This window comes from Pyrgilauda ruficollis, unplaced genomic scaffold (assembly GCF_017590135.1).
Source record: "Pyrgilauda ruficollis isolate IOZ18807 unplaced genomic scaffold, ASM1759013v1 scaffold38, whole genome shotgun sequence".
Lineage (NCBI taxonomy): Eukaryota > Metazoa > Chordata > Aves > Passeriformes > Passeridae > Pyrgilauda > Pyrgilauda ruficollis.
Genome location: NW_024525267.1, coordinates 8570634 through 8594269, shown reverse-complemented (window position 1 = coordinate 8594269; position 23636 = coordinate 8570634). Strand labels below are relative to the sequence as shown.

Genomic DNA, 23636 nt, shown 5'->3' with positions numbered 1-23636 from the left:
TCTCCTGAGCTGCCTGAGAGCTGACACATTGACACAAGCCTCTTGCCCACTGTTATCCCACATGGGCACTGCTGGCCCCCCCAAATCTCCTCTGATGCACCAGGTCCGGGAGCTGTGCCAGGAGCTGCAGCACAGATCCCAGAGGGCAGAGAAAACCATTTGGGCTAGGATTATTGTGGGGAAGGTTAAAACCCACAAGGGTTTATTGAAATTCAACCCAGATTAAACCAGTAACTCACTACCAGTAAACTGGAGAAGTGGGAGAGATGTGGGACTGCTTTTTGTGATAATTCCAAAGCTATTATGCTGATTACTTGATTATCTTAATTCCCAGTTGCTAACCCAAGACAAAAGACTTTTCATAACTGCTAAAACAGAGTGCTGCAGCTTTCTGGAGAAGTAATTTGCACTTATACCTGGGAATCCACTGGTACCCTTTGAGATGAAAGCAAGTAGGCAAAACACCCTGCACAAGGGTGCTGACAAAAATCAAAGACAGAGGCAAGGTGGCCACTGCTGTAGAAGCAGCAAAATGAGAAAAAGCAAGAAGTTTCCTGAGTATTACCATGTAGATATTCATATATAGAGAGAGGCATGCATATACATATATACATACATATATATATGTAAGCATATGCAGGCATGCCTAATGTAGTTGGTGAATAGCTGTGTGGGCAGAGGTAAGGACTATATAATAAGGGATTGCAGCAAAGCAGAAGAGAGTTGTAGCAAGCTTTCAAGTCTTGAAGCTAGAAGCTACAAGGTAGGTTAGAACACACCAAGGGAAATGTGAAGGCAGCAGTCAAACAGATGCTGCTGGAGAACATGAGCCCTTAAAGATCATCTCTAACACAGCAAAGAAGGATGGGAAAACAACCTGAAAACCTCAAAATCTCCCTCTGCCAGAAGCAAAAGGGAATGGGTAAAGAAAAAACAAACAAACAAACAAAACAAAAAACCACCACATTGTGCCACATTATCAAAATTACACAGCACACCTGGACCTATAGTTTGAAAATGTGGGTGGGAGGGTGCTCTGAAGGCACTGCAAGCCTCATGTAGGTGATAAACACAAGCCCTTCCACAGAGTAACCACCTACACTCTGCAGAAGTACATTCATACCAACAGATAATCCTTATTTCCTTCTCTGCTCCAATTTTCAGCCTGGAGGATAAGCAGGCAATGTCTTGAAGGACCATCTTCCACGAGGCTGAGAGAATGACAAATGGAAGGAAACCCTGAGCACACAGCTGCTGAGCTGGAGCCCAGAGGTGAGCCTGTTAGCATGAGTGAGGGGTTGAGGTTCTGGGCTTTGGGTGATGGAGAAGAAAGCTGACAACAGATGTTATGGATGGGAAATGACTCAAGCCCAGAGAGGAATACTGAGTAATTTTCCATAAAGTCCTTCTGTAATCCTGCATAATTTATGGAAAGTGTAGGCTTGGAGATCTAGGCAAAGGTGAAGATTTTATTAAGGCAACTGCAGCTCAATAAATCTCTGCAGCATCATCAAGCTCCAGCAGACAATCTACAACCCAAAGCAAAAAGCCTCTGCCTTGTTACAGGAAAGTCACCAAGAGAAGATTTTTCTCATTTAATACATGAATAAAATAGGAAGGAATAAAATTCAGGCCCATTCTAGAGCAAGAGTTAAGAGTATCATTCACTAAGAGAAGCCAGGGTTGGTGAGAGCACAGGGTCTCTGGGATCCACTTTGGAAATCACATGGACACAGGGCATGGCAGTGCTGGGCACCACCACTGGCAAAGATACCCAACATGAGACCATCCCAGGAGATTCCCCTGAGGTCAGGGGGCATCCAGGTGACCTGGAATGCACAGGAAACGGGAAGAGAAGCAGAAGATCTGTGGAACAGACACATCCATATGCTTAGGGACCAAAAAGAGGTCATTTGGAGGGCTCCCCTGAGCACCAGCAGGAACAGCTGGACTTCTGAGCTGCTCTGGCTTCTCTCCTTAATTAACATGTTGGCTAAAATGCCTTGATGCAGGCAGAACTGAGAACTCTACAGGCATTTCCTGCTATTTTAGTGCCCACACAGGAAGATTGAGTCTAAAAAGGGAAAACAGAGGTAAAGCATAAGAGGAGGTGTCCAGGATGTTCCCTTCAATGTCATGAAAGGTTTAGGTGGGTTTGCGGTGAAATGGGGCAGTCAGGCACAGGGAACTCTTCCTGAGGCACAACATTCCCTTCCCTCAGCCACAGCACGCAGGGAAAAGCTCTGGCAATCCCCTGTCAGCATCAGAGCCCACCCAGGGGAAGCATGGCCTCAGATTCTGAGCTCCAGGCAGGCGAAGCAGGGGGAAAGATCCCCAGCCCCACAGCACCTGCATCCTGTACTGAGGGCCAAACTGAGGAGAACATCTCCATCAGGACTGCTTGGACTGCTCTTGGCCACCAACCCAGTCACCTGGACTAATTCTGTGCAGAATAGAGGAACCAGCTTTAATCTGACTTTTGGCCTTCTATCTTGGGAAGATTGCCTGTGCTACTGAAGGAGGCTGCTCATTTCCACTGACAACAACAGGAATCACAACCACCAGCTCAGCAGATCTGTCCACCACGCACAAGGCCAGCGTGAGGCCACACAAGAGCAAGGGCTGTGCTCAGAATGTGCTCTGAGGTCGACGAGCCAGTACTGTCCAGGACAGAAAATGTGTCTGCAATGGCTCGTGTCTAAGACGAAATGAGGAAAATCTCTGGTTCTGACAACTTCCTGCAAACCCAATGCCACCAAGAAGGAACACAGGCCCTGAATCTCACTGAGCCATGGAAGTCCCTGCTTTTCTAACTAATGCCTGGGCTGTGTGCCAGGCTTAGTGCTGTCCCCAGAGCTGGTACGTGCTGGGTTACACACCACGGAGACATCCTGACACTGCCAGGAGCAGCCACTCCACAGCCAGGGCCTGGCTTCTCACTTGTGGAGACATGGGGGAGTTTCCTGAGGGATGTGGGGGAACTTCATTCAGCATTTCTTTTCACTTAACCCAGTCAGTTTCCCTTCAGGGAAACAATCCTCAAAACTAAATATATTTTTGAAAGAAGGAGTCAGACTCGAGACAGCAGGGAACAACTACTATTCTTGGCAATCTGAATGCTTGGCCTGAAAAGAGAGATCTCTTCCTGAGCTGTGGCAACCAAAATGCCTGTTTCTTCTCCAAATCTTGCCCCAAATTTACCCATATGTCAAAATGAAAATTTCTTTCAGTCTATTACATGCTTTCAATATGCTTTATCACTCACTCCCAGCACCACACACACACATATATACATACTGTTTTTCTTGTAGAGGAGAATTTCAAAGCAGTTTGACTCATAGTTGTCGAAAGTCTGTCTGACTTTTTCAATGGTCTTCTTGTCTGTCAGTTCACCATACATAAAACTGAAAAAAGAAAAAAATTCTCTTTTTTTCTAGACAAGTAACAACATTGTTACAGTCACCTTAAGTAGCAAAAGCATTAAAGATGCTATGAACTGTCATTTACCAAGGCTTAATTATGATTTACACTCCATTTAAATATTTAGAGTGTCACAAGGACACCTACAATAGCGAGCAACCATGACCACCTTCTTACTGCAAATAAATCCAACATAATGCTTCATTAAGTGCTTTACTGAGTATATCTTTAAGGATATAAGGTTAGAAAAAGAGCTGTCAGCTTATGAAACCATTATCACCACAGCTGCAGGCCATGGCAGTATTCCTGTCAAAACAGAGAAAACTGAACAAAACCTCTAAAATCTCCCAAATTTTGTTCAATCCTCCTGAAAATGCTTCTGGAGGAAGGATGTAAGTTATTACAGGTAAAGGTTGTTGGCTGAACCCATGGCTGCAAATCTAATCTTGTCAAGATGCATCTGGGACAATAAGATAATTGGAATTCTTTTACTAAATACCAATACAAATACAGGTAGGATTGGAACAGTGAGGAGCAATGACTGCAATGTGTACCTATGCCTGCACTACTATCAAACAACCAAATTCATCCTCATTTTCCTTACTGTATACTGCATTTCTTTAATAGTTCAGTGGAAAATACTAAAAAGCTTCTGGAGACTCATCCCTCTCCGAGCTAAGAATATAAAAATGTAATTTTAACTCTGCTATTTCTTGCCACTTAAGCATCTCATCTTTGCATTCTTTTCCAGGTCAGACCTCCAGCTGGTGTAAGCAAACCCAACCCCCTGACCTTGCTTTTGACAGCCTTTGTAAGGAAACAGCCAGGCTTTTCTTGTCATTCTCCCCTGGATTAAAAATAAGTAAAGGCTGCTCTGTGCAAATTCCCAATTACAGGACTGAAAGAAAATGGAACGTCAGATAAAAGCTTTCAGACACTTGGATGAATATACTTGTAATTGATCAGACTTTTTCCCCCCCATTCTCTTAGTTCACAAACAGTTTGAGCCTCATCTGAAACCTACAACAGAAAACCCTGAGAATAAGAAAGGGAAAAGCTATCAGTGCCTCTGTGGTTTCAGTGCAGCTTCTCTTATTGATCCACAGACCTCCAAAGGTTCAATAAACATTTATTTTATGTCTCCTGCTCTGAAAGAAACAATAAAACAACACAGTGGTTAGAGGCTCAGCAAGCATTAAAGTACTCAATGAAGGCCAGACCATGAATCTTTTCCCTTCCCAGCCAGCCAGGGAAGCAATGGAGCTGCTCCCACAACAGGGTCCTGCCTGGTCTGGGTGATGGAGGCATCAGAGAGGCTGCAACATCTGAGTGTCACTACAGCTGTCTCTTCACTGGTAACACAGGCATTGATTAGATTAGATACTGGGAAAACCATCACTGAAAGGGTGCTCAGGCACTGGAGCAGGCTGCCCAGGAATGCTGTGGGATCACCATCCTTGGAAGTGTTCAGAAAACACAATGTGGCACTTGGGAACATGGCTTTGTGGTGAAGGTGGCAGTGCTGGGGTAGTGTCACCTTTGGGACAGCAAAGGAGGTGCCACTGAGCAGCTGACAGCAGGAAATGGTTTCACCCAGACACGAGGCTTCAGTAATTCCTGATTATCATTAACAGGCACAGCTGTCTCGAGGACATGCAGAACACAGCCTACTGCTCCTTTTCAAATGACCTGCCTTTCCCCATTTCACCTGATAACCTCTTACACATTTATATATGAGATGACAACAAAAAGAGTTTGATTTTTTTTTTCATCTATGTATTTTTTAATGCTCTGTTGCATCTCTTTTTTTTGTTTTCTTGAGACTTAAAACAATGTTTCTCATAGTCCTGAAGGAAAAAATAGCAAGAAGTTGTTGAGGGCTTGATTTTACATGATTTATAATACAGAAAGTCATTATTAATTAGTGTTAAAATGACAAATCCTACTTGATGAGAGGTGGACGATACCAGTTAGTGCTGCAGAACATGATCAATCAACTTTATGTTTTAAATTACAAGCAGCTTATTGTTGCAGTAAACCTGTAATGCTCAAATCTCATATTATATTCACACATAAAGAGGTATTTTAAAGGCTTCTGGAACAATAAAAACATTTTCCAGAAGGCAATTTTTAACAGCACCAAAGGAACCTCAGAGCCTTTCACTGCATGAGTTATATAAGATTTTTGCTTATCACAAGTTTAATTTAATTTAGTCTGTCCTGTTTTGTACACATGGAGGGACTCCTACTTCTTTAGTCAATCACACTGTCTTTTTCTGCCTTTTCTTTTTTTTGTCATTTTGTGCTTGTCAAATGCCTTGAGTGCAAACTGTACAAGACAGAAATATCAAAACCACTCTGCTACTGGGAATCTTACTACACAGAAAACACACTTATCAAAGAGAAGCAAGACTTGTTGAAGTACACAGAGAGAGGCACAATCTTAGATATTTTCTCCACCTCCAAAAGAGACCAGTTGTCATTTAGGATGCCTGGGCTCCCACCTTCCTGTTAAAGCATCTCTTGGCACGGAAAAGCCCCGTCTGAAGTTTCACTGTGCTGCTCTGTCCTTTGCCAGGATGCAGAGCAGCAGCATCAGAGCAGGTCTGGGTTTGCAAGGCAGTAGCAGCTCTTTGAGAGGAATGATCCAGCACAGAGGAGAAGTGAAGCACAGAAGGCATCCAGCCCTACACCAAACTTACAGCTCTCTTCATCCAAAAGCAGTCAGGGCAACAATTACAAGAGACAAACATCTGCCCAAGAGGAACAGCAAATACAGAGACACATCAATAGCTTCAAAACTCTGCAGGGTGAAGAGCAAACACCATTCCTCAGGTGCAGCTCTGTGGGTCCCACAGGCATCCTCAGTGGGGCTTCTTTGCACAGCTTTGGCACTGCAAGGTCACACAAAACTCAGGCCACAGAGGTGCCATCCCAGCACCAAATCTTCTTCAAGTCCAGCTGTACCCACCATTAATAATCCCATTTCTTTGAGCACAGTGGGAATTTTGCCATTAGGTTCACCAGAGCCAGGATTTCCCTTGCAGACTGGTTTTTAATCCCACTTGTCAGGGCAGTAAATCAAAACAAGGCAGGGCAGAGATGCTGACCAAGTGTTCCAGTGGGAACAGCGGCTGTGAAAATCTCATGTGCAAGGAAAAGCAAGCAGAGCAAAGCCTGGGGTGAATGCCAAGTGCCAAATGCCAGGGTAGGTCCATTAATGGATACCTGCTCTTCCAAATGCATGATGAAATCACAGAGTTCAGTTGATAAAGCAGCAATATTTAGAAAACACTGATATAACTTGCAACATTAAACTGCATTTCAGTGTTTTACAACTGTTTATTCTTTCAAAGTGTTCCTGAAGATACACATGGTCACGTCTGGGGACAACTGGGCACAAAATCAATGACTTTCCTGGATGCTGGCTGACCTACTGATACACCTCCAGCAGGGCTTTTTTTGGTTAAATGGAGGTTAGAGGTGTCTCAGTCACACATAAGCCCTGTTCTTCCTGGACTGTCACCTCATTTTCACCTGGCACAGCAGATGAAAAGTTCTTCCACCTAAAAATTCTATGCATTTTAGCACTCACTAATACCAATTATTCTATATATCAGCCCAAGCTACACATGCAATTTTGAGTGCCATGAGAGCTCAGAAAGAACATGTATCAACTCCCATCACCCAATATAGCATGACTTGTATGTACAATGTGCTTTTTGTATAGTGCCTGTGAAACTAAGGAGACTGGCACTCATAGTGAGGGATTTCTAAGTGATTTTCCTGCCAGTGAGCATACTGTTGCTGATTAAAAAGATGAGAGAAGTACAAATTCAAAGGAATTACCAGCCTGTCACAGGACTAACTCATTGCCTGAGCTGGAACAAAAATCACTCACACCTCCAGCGCCTTCAGCTGATCTACCCCTCCCTGCGACCTGTATCAGGCAAGACCACCCAAGACTTAAAATCACAGAACCACCGAATTATTTAGGTTGGGAAAGACCTTTAAGATCATCAAATCCACCTGCTAATCCAACACTGCCACGTCCATCACTAAACCATGTCCATGAGTGCCACACCTACACGGCATATGAGCAGTCTCAATGTAGGGGATGGGATGGGAAAGAGAATGTAGTGAATTCTGCTGAACTACCAGGAGAAAAGTATGGCTGAAAGATGATTTTGAAACACTTATAGCCTAAGGCAAATTGACCAAACATCGCAATATTTATAAATTGTCCTTTATCACACTCGTGATCGGTAATAAAAACAACTTGGATCAAGGGCTAGATATACATTGTTTGTATCTGTATATTTAATTTGGTTGGATTTTTTTGCATTGAAAAGCAGACTCTTCAAAAACCTGCCATTAGAAGGTGGCACCACAGCACTCTTAGCCCAAAGCACTTGTCTTAGAGCAGTCAAACAAACCCTGCTTATAAAGCAAATTTTGTATGTAATGTAACATAATCTGGGCATAACATAGCAAAACTGGACTGGGAGCCTGACTCAGAAAATACTGTAAATAATAGCCCCAGATATGAAAAAACCCTCCAATAACATTCTGCTGAGTAGTCTAAGCAGGCACCATTGGCCTTTAATACCAATCATCTCTGTATCTCTCATAAAAGAGCAGCTCCACCTGCTCTGGAAGGCTGCATGTTCCATGTTACCTACGCTGAAAATCTGTCCAGCTCTCACTTAATCTGAAATCTGTGCAGCTCTTACAGGTCTGGAATGTCTCCTAACAAGTTAGAAACATCTCTCTGCTCATGTAACTCATAGAATCCCTGAATAGTTTGGGTTGGAAGGGACCTTACAGATCATCTTGTTCCAACCCCCTGCCAGGGGCAGGGACACTTTCCACCAGATCAGTTTGCTCAAAGCCCCATCCAGCCTGTCCAAGAGACACAACAGTGCTGGTCATGCCTTAAGTATAGAGAGGGCTCCCCTCAAAATCCAGAGGTGGGTGTCTAGAATGAAGATGAAAGAAAAAAGCAATCTTTGCTACCAATTCCATTTTCCACAGTAATTCCTCCTTGATTTGTACAATTCACCTCAATGACCTGTTTGAACGTGCTCAAAACAGGACCCTTATAAATGGTAACAGGAGATTATCAAGTTCACAATAAGCGCTCAGATGGAACAAACCTTTTGGTCCCCTCAATATTTGAAGCACATGTGCATCATTATCAGACAGGTGTTGCTAAACCTTCCCTTCCTCAACAGTTTCCTACAATCCCATTCTGTATTTGTGATTTTTTTAATGTGCACGGGCTATAAAAGCACTGGCTCACAGCAAACACAGACAATTCAATACAGAGGATGGCAGAGAGCAAAGCGGAAAGTGTGTATGTATCTCCAGAGCAGCTGTGATCAGGCTGTTTCCTTCAGCCCCACAGAGTGTATTGACTCTGTTGCTACTGTGTGAATGAATATTTTATTTCAACATGCCCATCTCCTGCCTCTTGCCCCTGAGAGGACATTTAGCAGCACAGAGCAAACCCAGATCTTGCTTCCTCCTCTTCCCTGCAGGCGAGAGCCGTGACCAGACCAGCACGTGTTGCTTTCTGGAGGAAGCAGTGACTGCCATCCAGGGACAGGCTCCCTGCCCACCCTGCCCCTGCCAGCTGAAGCATCAGCTGATCACCAGTGTACGGCAGCATCATCTCCCAGAAATTATCACTGCTGATCACAGAATCATCATAGAATGGTTCAGGTTGAAAGGCACCTTAAAGACCCAAAGCCCCTGCCATGGGCAGGGACACCTTCCACCAGACCAGGTTGCTCCAAGCTCTGTCCAGCCTGGCCTTGAACACTTCCAGATATTCCATCCTCTGTCCCCAGTGCCTGGAATTGGTCAGTCCCTGAAGGCAGAAAAGGAAAACCTACACAAACTTGTACCTCAGCCATCCCTTCTTGCCCCTGTCCCTTGTTTGCTTTGCTCACACACACATCAGGGAGCCAGTCCTTCCCCAAAAGCATCTCTTTCTAAAGGAGGCAGCAGGCACAGCTCAAATGCACATCCAGCCACAAATCACAGCCACTGGCTCCTGAAAGACCACCCATAAAAGAAGAAAACCATAAAGCTGCAATGCTTAGAGTAAATATATCAGCAACCTAATCACTCTCTTGGGAATAAAGATGCACTTTGTGCATTACTGGGCTCTGTGTATGCTTAATAATAGGGGCCAGCGTGGGCTGCAGAAGAGCCCACTGCCTCCTGGCATGCAACAGCAGAACTCAGAACCATCTAGCAAAAGTGTCTTTGAAATATACACCCTAAAACCCCACTCTCTTTAGTGGATCATTAGCTAGAGTACATTCTCCTCAATACTAGGCAGGATAAATTTCAAGGTGCTTTACCATGTTCTGTGTAAGTTGTGAGCTGTATAAATTCTGAATCAGTTTCATTTAAAGCCTGTTTTAAGACTTCAACATCGGCAAAACAATGCCTTTCTTACCTCAATCCTTTCTCCCAAAACCTCACCATGCTTCCCAGCAGATTGAAAGTTTCCAAGTGCACCAAGTGGCAGCAAAAAAGGCAATGGGCATACCTGCAAGTGCTGCTCTTCTGCATGACGTCAGCTCGGTGGTATCCAGAGAGTTTACAAAATCCGTCATTACTGTAAACTACGGGCCAGTCCACAATCTGGGCGTTTCCCAACAAAAAACTGGATTCTGAAAGGACAAAGAGCAAAAGGGAGAAAGGGCTGCTGTCAGTGGCAAAGTACAATGAAATCCTCCTTGTGTTACACAGCAGGTGCAGAGTTATTTGTGACAGTAATTTCTACCTCAGCGTTTCAGAGGGAAATCCAAGTGGACATCTGAGAAGAATTTGTGATCAAACAGAATAACTGTATAACAATAGTAATAGTAATAATAATTATAATCCTGGTAATAGAAGTAGCTTCCTACACCACAAAACACCAATATAAGCTCCAATGCTTTAACAATTAAGAAAGCACTCATTTATTCACCACATCTGGGCAAGACAGCATGTTTTATTTTAATTTGATACATATCTTGAAAGCAACATTAAATTAATGTGCAAACTGAGTTTTAAATGCTGAATTGTATGCATGCCCAGAGCTGATAATGACTCTTTTTCTTGAGAGAAGGAATTTTTTCTTCCTGGCAGGTCTGAGTCTGTTTTGCAGGACACAGCCAGCACCCCTGGGAAGAGGGACAGAGTGCCAGGTGATACTGGGGAGAGCAGATGTTTTAAAATTGTAGCCCATGGTAATCTTCAGTGTTTTCGTTATTTTTATTGTTAGTTTTCAATTTCATTTTGACTACAGCTATGGAACTATATGGTCCCATTCACTGGTGCTAAAAAACTATTAAAATGTAACTATTAACAATCATCACTGCATAAAAATTACAGGAAATGTTCCTTTCAGCGGTTCTTGGGGGGGAAAAAAAGGACATTTTTACGAATTTTCCTCATAATAGCCAAAGAATGGTTATGACAACGACAGACATTTACTCAGGTGTGCATACTGATTTAAACATAAAAATCACACGGAGTTTGCATGAGCTACACATGTCCTACTCAGAGTGTTTATAACTGTGACTGGCTTGTACATTCTGCAAATATTATTCTATTGGATATGGAACATGCATTTAAAAAATAGTATTTCTATCTTTTTTTTCTTTATAAGCATGAATTTTGAAAAAAATAATCTGGAGATTATTGGATTTTCTACAGAAAAGCAGATTTTAAAATATTTAAAAGCCAATGAATGGGAGAAATAGAAGTTTAGATTTTGTGAAATCTAACACTTTTACGCTCAAGGCATTTATTCTGATCCATCAAAAATAGTCTTTAAGCCCAAATGCCAATTTTAAAAATTTGCTTTCCTGCCCACAGGAAGATGCCCTCGTTACAAAAAGGAGACACAGAGTAAAGCCTGAGCATTACATAAAATATCCCTGGATTCCACCAGCTCAAACCCCTGGGAACAAAGGGTTTGCTGGAGCTCATCCCACTGTGCTGGCTGCATTCCCCCTACACCTGCATCTTCATTGATGCCTAAAGATTTTTAAAGTTTTTATGTATTTTCATATATTTAAAGCCTTGTAGATTTTTAATATGTGAATACCTTCTAGTACTTTTCCTGCCCTTTCTCATAATAAGCTACACCTTTTCTATCACTTTCTTGAAATGCTGTTTAATCTTATACTTAAGGAGAGAATTTCTCATTAGGACATTTTGTTTTCCACCAGAACTTAAAAGACATAACAAGAAAATAGGGCAAAGAAGCCCCAGGAGCAACTCCAAAGGGCTGACCCAAGGGTGGGTTACTGGGGAAACTGATTTCCTATTGGATGTACTGGCTAGATACACTAATTAATTAACCTTTAAAAAAGTGTGAAAATCCTTTTTCACGTGTGCACAGAGCCGTATTTGTGCACCGTATTTTGCAGCTTTCATTAAAGAGCTGCTTTTTATCTTACCAAGTTAACACTGGTGCAAGGCTTTTTTCCTTTTGTCATTAGGCAGCACCTCCAGTTTGGAAAAGGGGAAATACCCCCAACCCCCCAAACCCAGGCTGTCCCCATGGCTGCCACCCCATCACCACCACACTCCAGAAGCTGGAGATGCTGGGAGCATCAGCAATTCTGAATTTCCCATCCCACAGGGACACAACCCAAGGCTGCAAGTTAAATTTGGAACGATTGTCTTTATAGAACCATCTCTGGCCAAAATTCTGCTCACACACCTCGACACAAAGGGCACAGCCTGGTGATGATGCACTCAGGGATGCTCTGCACATCCCTGAGCTCCCCAGAGGGCCAGAGTCCAAAAGCAGATAACTCTTCTGCAAAGCCTCCCCAGCCTCAGACATGAGCTCAGTTGGGTATTCTCACCACGTCACTCTTTCAGGACACAGAGCACATAGCAGAAGATACATGGTGCAGCCAGACAAATAGCATTTAATGATTGTCTTCAATGAATTTTATACTTCTCTGCACCTGAGGGTCTCAAAATATTTGATAAAGCATTCACCAAACTGATCAAATCCACAAGAAACTTGGAAGGGGACAAAATGTAAAGCCAAGCTATTGAAAAATTGTTGTGGGTTTGTTTTTCTTTTAAAGCCCATAAAATTGAGGTTGAAAAGACACTAGAAACATCTTGGTAGACACTAGTATTTTTAATTTTTAAGGTTAGATCAGATCCATAATATTCATGTTAGAAACTTGACCAGATTTTAGACGGTGTTTTCTTTTGTCACCTCGAATTTTCCTTTACTTAATTGACTTCTTTTTTTACCCTTGTCTCCTAAGCAAGCAAAGCTCATTCACCCATTCTCAGCACAGGAATATGAATCATAGAATCTTTTAGGTTTGAAAAGACCTCCAAGATGACTGAGTCCAACTGCAAACTCAGCACTGCCAGGTCCACTACCAATATCTCTGTGTGTGTGTGTGTGTGTGTGTGTGCGCAATTCCAATCGAAGGAAAATCTTGAATCCATCTTTGCCTCTTGTTAGAGACCAATAAATCCAAGTGCAGGCATAAAGCCACAGGAATCCATGTTTCGTTAATGCTGCTGCTCACTGATCAACTTGATAAAATTGAAGGAAGAACAGGTCAGTTTCTGACCCTTTGGTTTTATTGGGTACCCAAATCTCAGTATTCACAGAACCCTCTGTATTTAACCTACCTTATATTTTATCACAAGTTATTATTTTCTTCAATCAAGGCACAATTAATTCTTCCCTGTTTCTACAGTTACAAATCATAACTCCATGAAGATTTAATTCTACATGAGCCAGTGCATACCCAGTTGTAAAAATCCAAACTGGATTGGATTTTTAATGGATGACAGGACATTTTGAGAGAACCTCTCTGGTTTTGACCACAATTTTATAAAATTATGTTATCACCACTAACTATTCATTGAAAGTCCATTTCTGCAGTTCCCTCCAATGTGGATGGATCCACAGCCACTTCTGGACTAAATCCTGCATGCCTGACCTTTATATTCCCACAGTTCAGATTCATTATTTCCTGGCTAAGAAAGGTCATCACAGTTGTGTCTTTGATTATGATTTCCACAAGTCTGTGGCAAATTCCACTCTGTCCAATTTCCAGCTGGCTGCCTGAATCAGGTGTAAGAGACAAGGGCTGGAAAAAACCTCATTTTATCTCCATCTCCAGTTGCCACAAGGCAGTCAAAAGTGGAGGTGTTCAGATTCCCTTCATGGGAGAGGCAACCTCTCCTTCCCTGCCCAAGTCTTTGACAGATAAAAGGGGTGTTTTAGGCCCTCTTCAGAAGAAAAAGAAAAGGAGCCAACAAAAGGTCTGGAAATGACAGGGTGATGGGCGTGGCACCAGCACTGGGATCTCCATAGCCATATTCCTGTCAGAGCCAATAGACAAGAACTATATTCTGCAAGCAAGTCTTTTGAGAGAATATGTTCTGTTGGAGGTATTCTCTTAAAGAGAGTTTAGTTACTTGTAACTGGGCATCACTGAATTCAGCCACTACACCTACACCAGAACACATGAATTTACTTTAACTGTGTCACAACTTCACGGAAAGATCTCAACAGGGATAGCCAAGGACAGCCAAAGCTCTGAATGGCAGGGCATAAATACAGCTGACATCAGCTGTAAACCAAAACTTGTTAAAACTTGTGCAATATCCCTGCTGTGGCCCAGAAAGGAAAATCTCTCTCTGTGAAGCTCCCAATCTCTCAAGTATTTTTCTACAGAAGCTGAAGACTTCCCCACTGGTCAGCGAGACACTGGTGACTGCTGAAAGCAGGACAGTAACTCTGACAGACCCTGGTCTGATCCAGCACATGGAGAAACTCCAGGAAACTGGGATACAGATGACCATGGTGTGGTATCTCAAACTCTGAAAACACTTACATGCAGCTAATTTCAAAACTCACACGATGATTACCCCAAAAATCTCTGGTGATGTGTTCATCCTTCTTGGATTTCTCCGATGCACTGAAAGTGCACATCCACTTCCCATTTCCTTATATATAAAAGGTCAATTTTTATTATTTTTAAGCTTATCTTGATGTCAATTTTTATTATTTCTAAGCTTGTCTTGATGTCATTGCCTCCACCAACCATCTTCTCCACCCATTCCCCTTTCTGATGCACTGTAGGGAGCCCAAATCACAACTCTGTAGGTTGTGCATGCTCCTTGACTGGACACCTCTGAACACCAGTGTCTGTCTGTCTGTCAGGAAAGCAGGGTCTGCCAGCACACTCGTCTGCCTCAGAGTTGCCAGATTCCTCTCAGGAAGGCAGCAGGCTTTTTATTAACTAACATAACTCTCCTATTTGCAAGGTGTAATGCTGATGGCAAGGAAACAGGGCATTAGAGGCATACAGTCAGCAAAACTTCAGGTTGGAAAACACAATTGAGGAAAACAATTTTTTAAAAGGCACTGCATTTGCTGTTGCCATGCTTTTATTTTGTAAAAAGGCTCTTTTGTATAAAGGCAGCCTATGCTGTAGAGCAGCAAGCTTTTAATCTTACTCTATCTTGCAGTAGCTAGCACTCAACACAGTGCTGAGCCTTGTGTTTGTTATTAAAACAAAATAAAAAGACCACAGTGTGCGAGCAATTTTTTTAACTAACAAAATGCCTAAAGCAGTGTAAAATTCTTGTTATGTAATGACAGGAGAGCAAGAACAGCTAAATCATTCCAGGAGATATGCTTAACCAAGTGAGAAACGTTGTCTCTAATCATCTTTCCTCAAGAATGCTTGGGTACCACTTGCAACCAAAATTGTTTAAATCACCATTTTTGAGAATTCACTCTCTTCTCAAGGAAACTGGCAACTGACCTTCTTTAAAAAGGTCACCACTGAAAAGATGTTCTAAAGAAAATAAAGTAGCAGCAGAACACAAACCACAATAATGATTATAATAACAAAAAACCAGCAGCAGCATTTTCATGTAGGAACAAATTCCTACCTCTATCAACTTTACACAGAGCTGTCCTTCAGAACTACCACCCTCCCACTGCACAGCAAAGGCAGCTCAGACCTCATGGGGGCTGGGAAATAGCTGGAATTTGCCCTTTTTTTGCTAATATGAAAGCTCCAGACCACTTCAACAGCTGCCAGTTGATTCTCCTCAAAACTACACCGGGTCAGCAAATTGCTGCAGACTTGTTTAGAGCATCTTGGAAAGAAACTGTAGTTTAGAGCATCTTGGAAACGGTGTACTCAGGAGGGGTGTAATAAAAAAGGAAAAACTCTCAAAGGACCGACTCTTTACGTCACCTTTCTGTGCCAGTGTTGTCTTTATTTAATACTCATATTATGAAGATGCAGCGAGGGCTAAACCCAGAGCAAGGTGTGATCACACTGACTATGCTGAAATTATCCACTTCCTGCCTCAAAAACGTGCTCTTCAAATAAAACAGAAGATGAATAATCCATCACTGGCTGAAATATTAAATCCACATGTAAGCCACTCAGCCGGGAACACAGCAGCTTTCAGCAATTTAGCAAGCGAGCTCAAGAAGAAAAATTAGAACCTGCCTGAAATTTACCTCCTCGAAAGTCAAAAATTAACTGCAATCATCTGGAATGTGGAAGTCCACAAACAGCCCCTGCCTTTACTGTGGCACATCACTGACCCCAGGAAGAGCTCTGAGGCAATAAGGACATGAGAGCATCTCTATGAATTACCTGGAAAATGACATTTCATACAATTCTGATCACAGTTTCTCCCCCACACATCCATTTATCCTAGAATTAAACTAACCCTCACCTATCCCAGTTATCATCTAAATGCCACGGCTGAATCTGCTCTCTATAATTAAAATTATGCAGAACACAACATAGATGTACTGAGACTAAACTCAAACTGGAGCACGCTGTAGCTCTCACTCAAGGCACACACAGGCACCCTGAGGGAGAAGCAGAATCCAGACTTCCAGCTTTATACAAATGAAGTGCTGCCTTCACATTCCCAGAGGAGAAAATTGTGGTAGCAGGAGCTCTTCAGACACGGGGCTCCTGTTGCAAGCACTGAGCCCGCAGCGAGTCCTGGCTGCAGTTCCACAAAGCCTAGCTGCTTCTTGAAAAAAAACACCTCTTTGGGCAGAAAATCGGCTGCACCCCCTGTGCTCTCCTCTCTGTGCCAGTGGCTGGAGCAAAGCTTTCAACAGGACTGATCCCAGGACCCCTCCAGGGTGGGGAGTCGGAACCTGGCCACTTGGGATACCCAGCAGTTCCAACAGCTGGTCTCCTGAGTGTGCTGATTAAACAAGTATTGTCCTTTTTTTTTTGTTATCTGAAAAGCAGATTATTAGAGTAACAACTCCAAAATCTTCTATTATTTAATGTTATCAAATCAGAAAATCCCATTTCCTTCATATATCCAAGGGAATAACTTAAAATCCCAGTTCACCACCAGACAGCCTATAAAGCACACCTATTAAACAGGATAATTACAGGTATTTCCACTTCCTGAGATTATTCTTTGGTTGTATACTCCTTCCAACTGCAACAGAAAACCTGAATGTTTCCTCAAAAAAAAAAAAAAATCAATTTAATTATTTTCCTTTCTCTCTCTTCAACATTAACCTGGGAATGCAGCAACTCTTGCAGTGACCTCTTGTGGCAAGTGCTCAGCAGCTCCCAAACTTCCCCAAAAAGAGAGGATGGAAACCTCTCCCATCACGCACAGAAAGAAAGAAAAAAAATTAGAAAAATAAGAAAAAAATTACAAAAATAAGAAGGGAGGGAGGGAGAGAAGAAAAACAGCTGATCATATCTCAAGAAAATCCAGCTTTTCCTTTCACTAACAACATGGCATTCTTTAAGTTTCTAAATTAATAAAATAGCACAGAGCTTCCATAGCTATTTTTTAATGTAAAAATAAACACTTCAGACCATGCAGAACTCCCCCAATTTCAGCAGCAGCAAATAGAGATGCTTAATCTGTCTGTGCTCAGCGAGCCCACTTGAAAAGCAAGGAAAACAGGGTGTCTGCAATTGCAAACCCCTCACATATGTCATCTAGTAATGCTTGTCAGTGTAAAAATCCACTCTGCATTGATTTATGTGTCAGCAAGCTCCCTGCAGTCACAGAAACTGCAGAAGGAACCTGTGCCTTCGAATGCCAAAGAAAACCCCAGTGACATGAGCACCTTGGTAATCCCTTCATTAACTTCTGAGCTGAATTGGAGGATGGAAACTTTCACCCCACGGTGCATCCTGCTTTTATGCAGGGATTTAGGGAACTGCTGAGCTCTGCATTTTTCTCTGAGGATCCCAAGTGACAGACATCCACTAAACTTGAAGTACTTTGCCTTAAAGAACTTTCTCTGTGCAGCATGTGTAATTTAACTGGTGCCAGATGAAAATGCAGCTTGTTTTAATATAGGGGAGAGAAGCCCACATGCATATCCCACATGCATATCCCACATCCTTGCCTGGAAGACAGGAACCCTACACAGCTAGTAAGAACAGAAGAGAAAATAGACACTTATTTCATCTGTAATACCAGTGAATAAAAATTAAAAAGGTGTCTTACTGCTACAGATGTGACACTTGTTTCCCTCTCCTTTCCAGGTAACCTGCCTTGACAAAAATTACCTATGAACAGGGCTGATCCTTCCATCCAGTCACAGGGAGCCAGCAAGGCATAAAGGTCTCTGTGAAGGAATTGCTTTTTAGCAACATAGCATAAAGCTGAACAAGGCCAGGAATAAAATGCTAGCTTCATTAAAACCCATGCTGAATTTCCCATGGAAGCCTTAGAGAGCAAAGATTTCATCCCAGTGTCAAAATGTATTTGTGAAAGACCCACTTTCATGAGGAAGCTTCTAAGAGTTATTGCAACAGAAACAATATCAAATAATGATGACTCTTATCATATAGATAACATTATATACAGTTTTTCACTAAATTCATCCCCTCTTCCAAACTGTTAGCAGTCTTTATTGCAGATTGCCGCCAAGTCCCAGACTCACCCTTCCCACAAATTCATGCTCTACCATAAAAGCAAATTATGCCATTAACATATACTTAATTTTTCTGCTGATAGAACTGGTGAAGGCAAGACAGACTTGCATGGCTCAACTCGCTGGATGACTCTGCCCATGGGACAGGTCCATAAATCCCAGCCCTGATCTAGAGACTTGCCCAATTCTATACCCTCTGCACTTCCACAGTGCTGAGCACAGGTCAGTATCAGTCAGAGCTCTGAATGCTCTGAAGAAGTGAACAACAATATCAGTAATAACAGGCACAGCCTGCTGAGAACATCTTGGGAGAGAACATTGCCCTTAGGATGGTCCTTATTAAACATCCCAAATACTAATGGCAGTAAAAGGCAGTCACCTTAATGTGATTTAGCCCAGTGCTCTCACAAAACACCTTTCAGCTCAGCAAAACACCTGGCGCTCTTAAGATCTAGGGCACAGCCAAGGCTGTAGCGAGATCGTATCAATCTTTGTGAGCCTCAGATAAGCCTCAATGTATTTTCACCGTGCTTTAAAAGAAGAAAGGAAAAAAAAAAAAAAGGTTGCAGAGAGTGCACTGAGATTACCCTGAAGACAGGTCTGCTTGTCCCTTTCAGCAGGCACAGCAGCCCTAAGGACAGATCCTGCTCTCCCTGTGGGCTCTGGCTCTCCTTAAGTGGAGCTCAGCTGCGGAGAGGGCAAAGACCAGGCAAAGCAGAGGCTGCCATGCACCACTCCATGCTTTGGGAAGGACCTGCAGCCTGTGATGCTGCCCAAACACCGACCTTCAAGTCTGACTAAAACACTTCACAAGCTACAAGGTGTAAAGTTGTCTCCAAAGAAGACGCTGTTCCCCCAGGGGAACACGGTGGAACCTCTCCATCGCTCTGGCAGCAGCTCCATCCTTCCCAAACACCCTGGCATGGAGAGGGGCATCCAACAGGGCAGCCCAGCTCTCCCCCTCTCCCACACAGAGGGCAAAGAGCCATGGTCACCGTTTCATGACCACCCCTGTCACAGCCACTCCATTCCTTTCTGCTCGGCTCCTTAGTGCTTTGCTCCTGGCTGCACACTGTGAGCACTTCTCCCACAATTTTAACCTGATGAGCAGCCAAAGATGAGGTAAAAAGGAAGGGTTCACGAAATTCCTAAAGAGAAAGTGCCCAAATAATGCTGAAAATTTAATATATGATTGCTTTTAACACAAGGCTGGACATCACACCAAGCCTGCACACCGTGTTCCCGCTACACCCGCTCCCAGTCCTGACTTTCCACATTTTAAAATTATTACAATTTTGTCTATAAATTTTGTTATTAGGATCCATCTCTGGTAACTCTGAGTAATTTGTCTCCATCAACACTTCATTTTGAAGCCATTGCTTCTATTTCACCAGAAGAAAAGCCTATCTGCTGAAATACCTGCCTGATTTTTCCAGCAGTACCCGTAGCCTAATAGAAGTTATTACTTGTACCTACAAACCTTCTCTTGGTTGTTAAGAAAAGATTTATGATCAGGAAGTGCAATGGGATTGCATAAATGTGACAAATCTCAAAAGAGAATGCTCCTGAACCAGGAATGGTGACAGAAAGGCTTTCTGGGGGGGAATGCTGAAGATGTATTTTAAAAAACAATCATCAGTCTTTCTTTCATCCCATTCCTCAAATTGTCAATGAAAAATCTCTTGGAACTTGTATAAAATCCAAGTATAAAAACAAACCCAGCAGAGAGCCAGCAGACCAAATCCTGGTCTTCTTCTGAGCACTGGCAGGAGATACTTGAACCAGATTTGCTCCACTGTATACCATTAAGTTTGGATTAAACAATACTGAATCCAATGAAAATTACTATTTCTATAAAGGATAAATAAGGCTATGTCCTGGATGACAAAAATAAGAACTAGATCATGTTTCGGCTCACAACACTGACAACTTACATGAGTTAAATACAAATTCCCAATCTACTTTCCTCTTTGTGTCCAATGGGGAATATTTACCTCTCTAGTGAACACCATGCTTAGACATCATCAGTGGCATAGAAAAAGCAGAATGAATGACCAGATCAGCATGATTTATGCTCCTAAATTAAACCAGGTTAAAAACAGGAGGGGATACATGCTTTTAAAGCATAATGTTCAAAAGCCTACTGAGTTTTTCCAATTTTTGATGTCTCAAAGCTTTACTGAGCTTTCACCAGGGAGGATGTGGGATTTAATTAGAGCACGATACAAAACCATGGCATTCCCAAACCATGCTCCCAGCCCTACCACTGACATGCTGCATGACCTAGGGAAATCAGCTGTGATGCCCCAAGCCCCCATTCACGCCACAATTTGATGAACAGGTAGAGAAAACCTCTGTATGTCCTCTTCCACAAGGAGCTGTGAAGTGTAATTAAATTCCACCCAACACTTTGAAATTGTCAGAGGGAAAGTGCTATATAAATGCCTATTAATTAAGCCTGCATTTAATATTCTGGGAAATAAATACACCATTGTGGGAAAGCAGCTCTTGGAGATAGGGCAGCTACAGGGCTTGACAGGGAGTCAGCTGCCGACCACAGAACTGACAGAGGCAACACAACAGGGAGGAAGCCCCCCAAAAACAGCTTAATACAAAGCTGGCATTTTAACACACAACATTTTTAAAACAAATTCCAACTCCTCATCCCACTCCTGCTCATGAGGAAAATCCATGCATCACCAGTTCACTACCTGCTGTCAAAATCCACTCCAAGCCAGCACACCAGACCATGCTGGTGTGACAGTGGGGTGCATCCAGCACTGTGCAATACGGAAAGGTGGAAAGGAACATTTTTCAACATAATTTCACAAACCACTGGTGTCTTGATTAATAATAAATGTAGCAACTCTTTTCAATGCTCTGCTCACTTCTCCCACTCCTGTCTCCAGGTGTACACTGGCACAGGGATGCTTCCCCATGGCAGTTTCTCCCTAAACTTGGGTTGACCAAGGAGTTATCTTCTAGTAAAACCCAAAGCCGAGCTCTCCTACATTTGTGCAAACACTCCTATGTCTCAGCAGTTCTGTGCCAGTGCAAAAACTACATTAAAAAATGAAAAAAGCAGCCTCTACACCAGCACACCCAAAGAGACAGTAAACACATCGTAACTTTAATGGAGCTGTGTACGGTGCTCCTGATCAGTGCTTTGCACTAGAAAGGGTGAAATTAACTCCAGCAGCAAGGAATAACTGGATGCCACAGTCCTGAACTAGCCCTGTAAATATTCACCGAACAGAGGAGCCGTAAATGACCAAGTGCAGACAGTTCTTTAGCCATTTGCTCAGCCACAGGATTGCCATCATCCAAACCACAGTCACTCCCTCACCGCTTTCCCGGCACCTTCGCCACAGACTTTGAAGTGCCACAGAATTGCAAAAAAACTTTGAACCCCCTGAATAGAAATAGTTGCAAGTCCTAATTATTACAAAACTACAGAACAAGAAAAAAAAGGGGGGGGGGGGGGGGGGGGGAAGACCCGATGAGCACAGAGATGAGAATTTATTGTCTCGTAAAAGAGAAGAAGGTTCGAACTGGCAGTAGCGACTGCGATGTAAGAAGTGCGGGGAGATAGGGCAAGGACCGCGAGGGGATGCTCCGGAGGGGACCAGCGGATCCCGTTCCTTGAAGGCACCGCTTTGGCACGGACCCACCAGCGCGACAATGGGGAGAGATGGATGGATGGACGGGCGGATGGATGCATGACGGGGGACTCTCTCACCGCTGGAGCGCCGGACGATGTTCTCCAGGAAGGTGTTCTGCGGTGCCACCAGCCCTCTCTTGCCCCCCGGCATCCTGCAGCGCCGGGCTCGGGGGCCGGGGGTGCGCGGCGGCAGCCCCCCCTGCGCCTGCGCGCCCGCCCCGCCGGGCCGGGGGACGCCCGGGGATGGGGGGGCACGCCCGGGGATGGGGGGGACGGCAAGGGATAGGGAAGGACGCCCGGGGATGGGGGAGGACGCCACGGGATGGGGGAGGATGCGGGGGACACCCCGCGCAGTCCGCGAGCATCCCCCGAGCATCCCCCCCCACCCTTCTCTGGATCCCTGCGAAGTTCTGCCCTGAGCGAAACTCACGCCAAGCCCCTGGTTTTGCATCTATATCTATATATTTGTTTTGTTTGTGGTTGTTCTTTGGGTTGTGGGTTTTTTTTATTTTGGGGGTGTGTTTTTTTTCCCCCCCAGCGGTTGGGTTTGAGGGAAAACACTCGGGAATGCTTGTGTGGCACACTGGAAGGCGGCCGCGCGTTGCCCGCAAAAGATAAAGGCAAAGTGCAACGTAACGTGTTAAATGCCACTAGCCTTGCCTAAAGGCATCAAGATATCTCTTGGAGGATTCCCCCCTCTCTCCGTGCGAGGCAACAGGAGGCGGATTTGGGGCTGGAAACCTCTTTTCTGCACGTATTCAGGGAGCAGGCTCTGCCGCGCCGGAGCCCCAGAGGAGCAGGTGAGTCAGTGCCGTGAGCCGCCACACCCGAGTTCCAGCGCACGCCTTGCCCTGTTCCTGACCCAGCCGCCCTCCTCCCTCCAGCCCGTTTCTTGACTAGGACAGTATTTTTTAAAGCTCTGGACAGTAAAATCCTGGAAGGAATTTCTCGACCTACTGCTTCTGCCTCTGCCAATTTTGCATGCTGCTGCAGACAGGAAAGGATCGTAGAAGGAACTAAGACATGGAAAACCAGTGTTTGTCCAGAGCAGGAGCACGCTCTGCAGAGCACATCCCGCTGTACCGAACGCTCCTGCCCTGGTTGGCACAAGCAGCAGTGCTTCTTCCAGAGGACATCATTCCACTGTGGAAAAATCAATTTATTTATTTTTTTCATTCTGCTTGCAACACCTGCTCCTTCCTGTGCTTGAGCCTTGGTCCAGCAAGGCACATTGAGGTCACCTGCACTCCACGGCTTAAAGTTTGAAATCTCTACCACACCAGGAGCTGCTGCTGGAGCAGCACTTTCCTGGGTGCCACTGCTGCTGTTCCTGGAAAATACCTGGTGTTCCTTTCATTTAAACAAATGCAAATCAGGAGCAGGTCATTTGGGAATGCTGACACAAAACAAGTTTGAGGTGTGAAGCACACCCGATTTGTCAAACACTTCTGTTTTCCTCCCAGGTCTGGCATCTTCAGGGCTTTCCCTAGAGTGGTGTGGTTTAAAAGATGCTCCTGCTGAGCGCTGCCCCGAGGTACAGGGGAATTTTTCTCCCGGTAATTGGATGGTGGAGGGCAACACCTTTGTTTGTTT

General features: G+C 43.8%; 1 protein-coding gene across 1 annotated transcript in view; it reads right to left on the bottom strand.

The window, feature by feature from the left end:
• Positions 1–22194, bottom strand: part of KCNH5 (potassium voltage-gated channel subfamily H member 5) — a 147891-nt gene extending 125697 nt beyond the window's left edge. Inside the window, exons 1-3 of the mRNA XM_041476314.1 lie at positions 22122–22194; positions 9983–10106; positions 3298–3404 (exon numbers count right to left, since the gene is read on the bottom strand). Coding sequence (XP_041332248.1) covers positions 3298–3404; positions 9983–10106; positions 22122–22194 — 304 coding nt within the window. The remainder of the gene's footprint in view (positions 1–3297; positions 3405–9982; positions 10107–22121) is intronic.
• Between the last annotated feature and the right edge of the window lie 1442 nt (positions 22195–23636).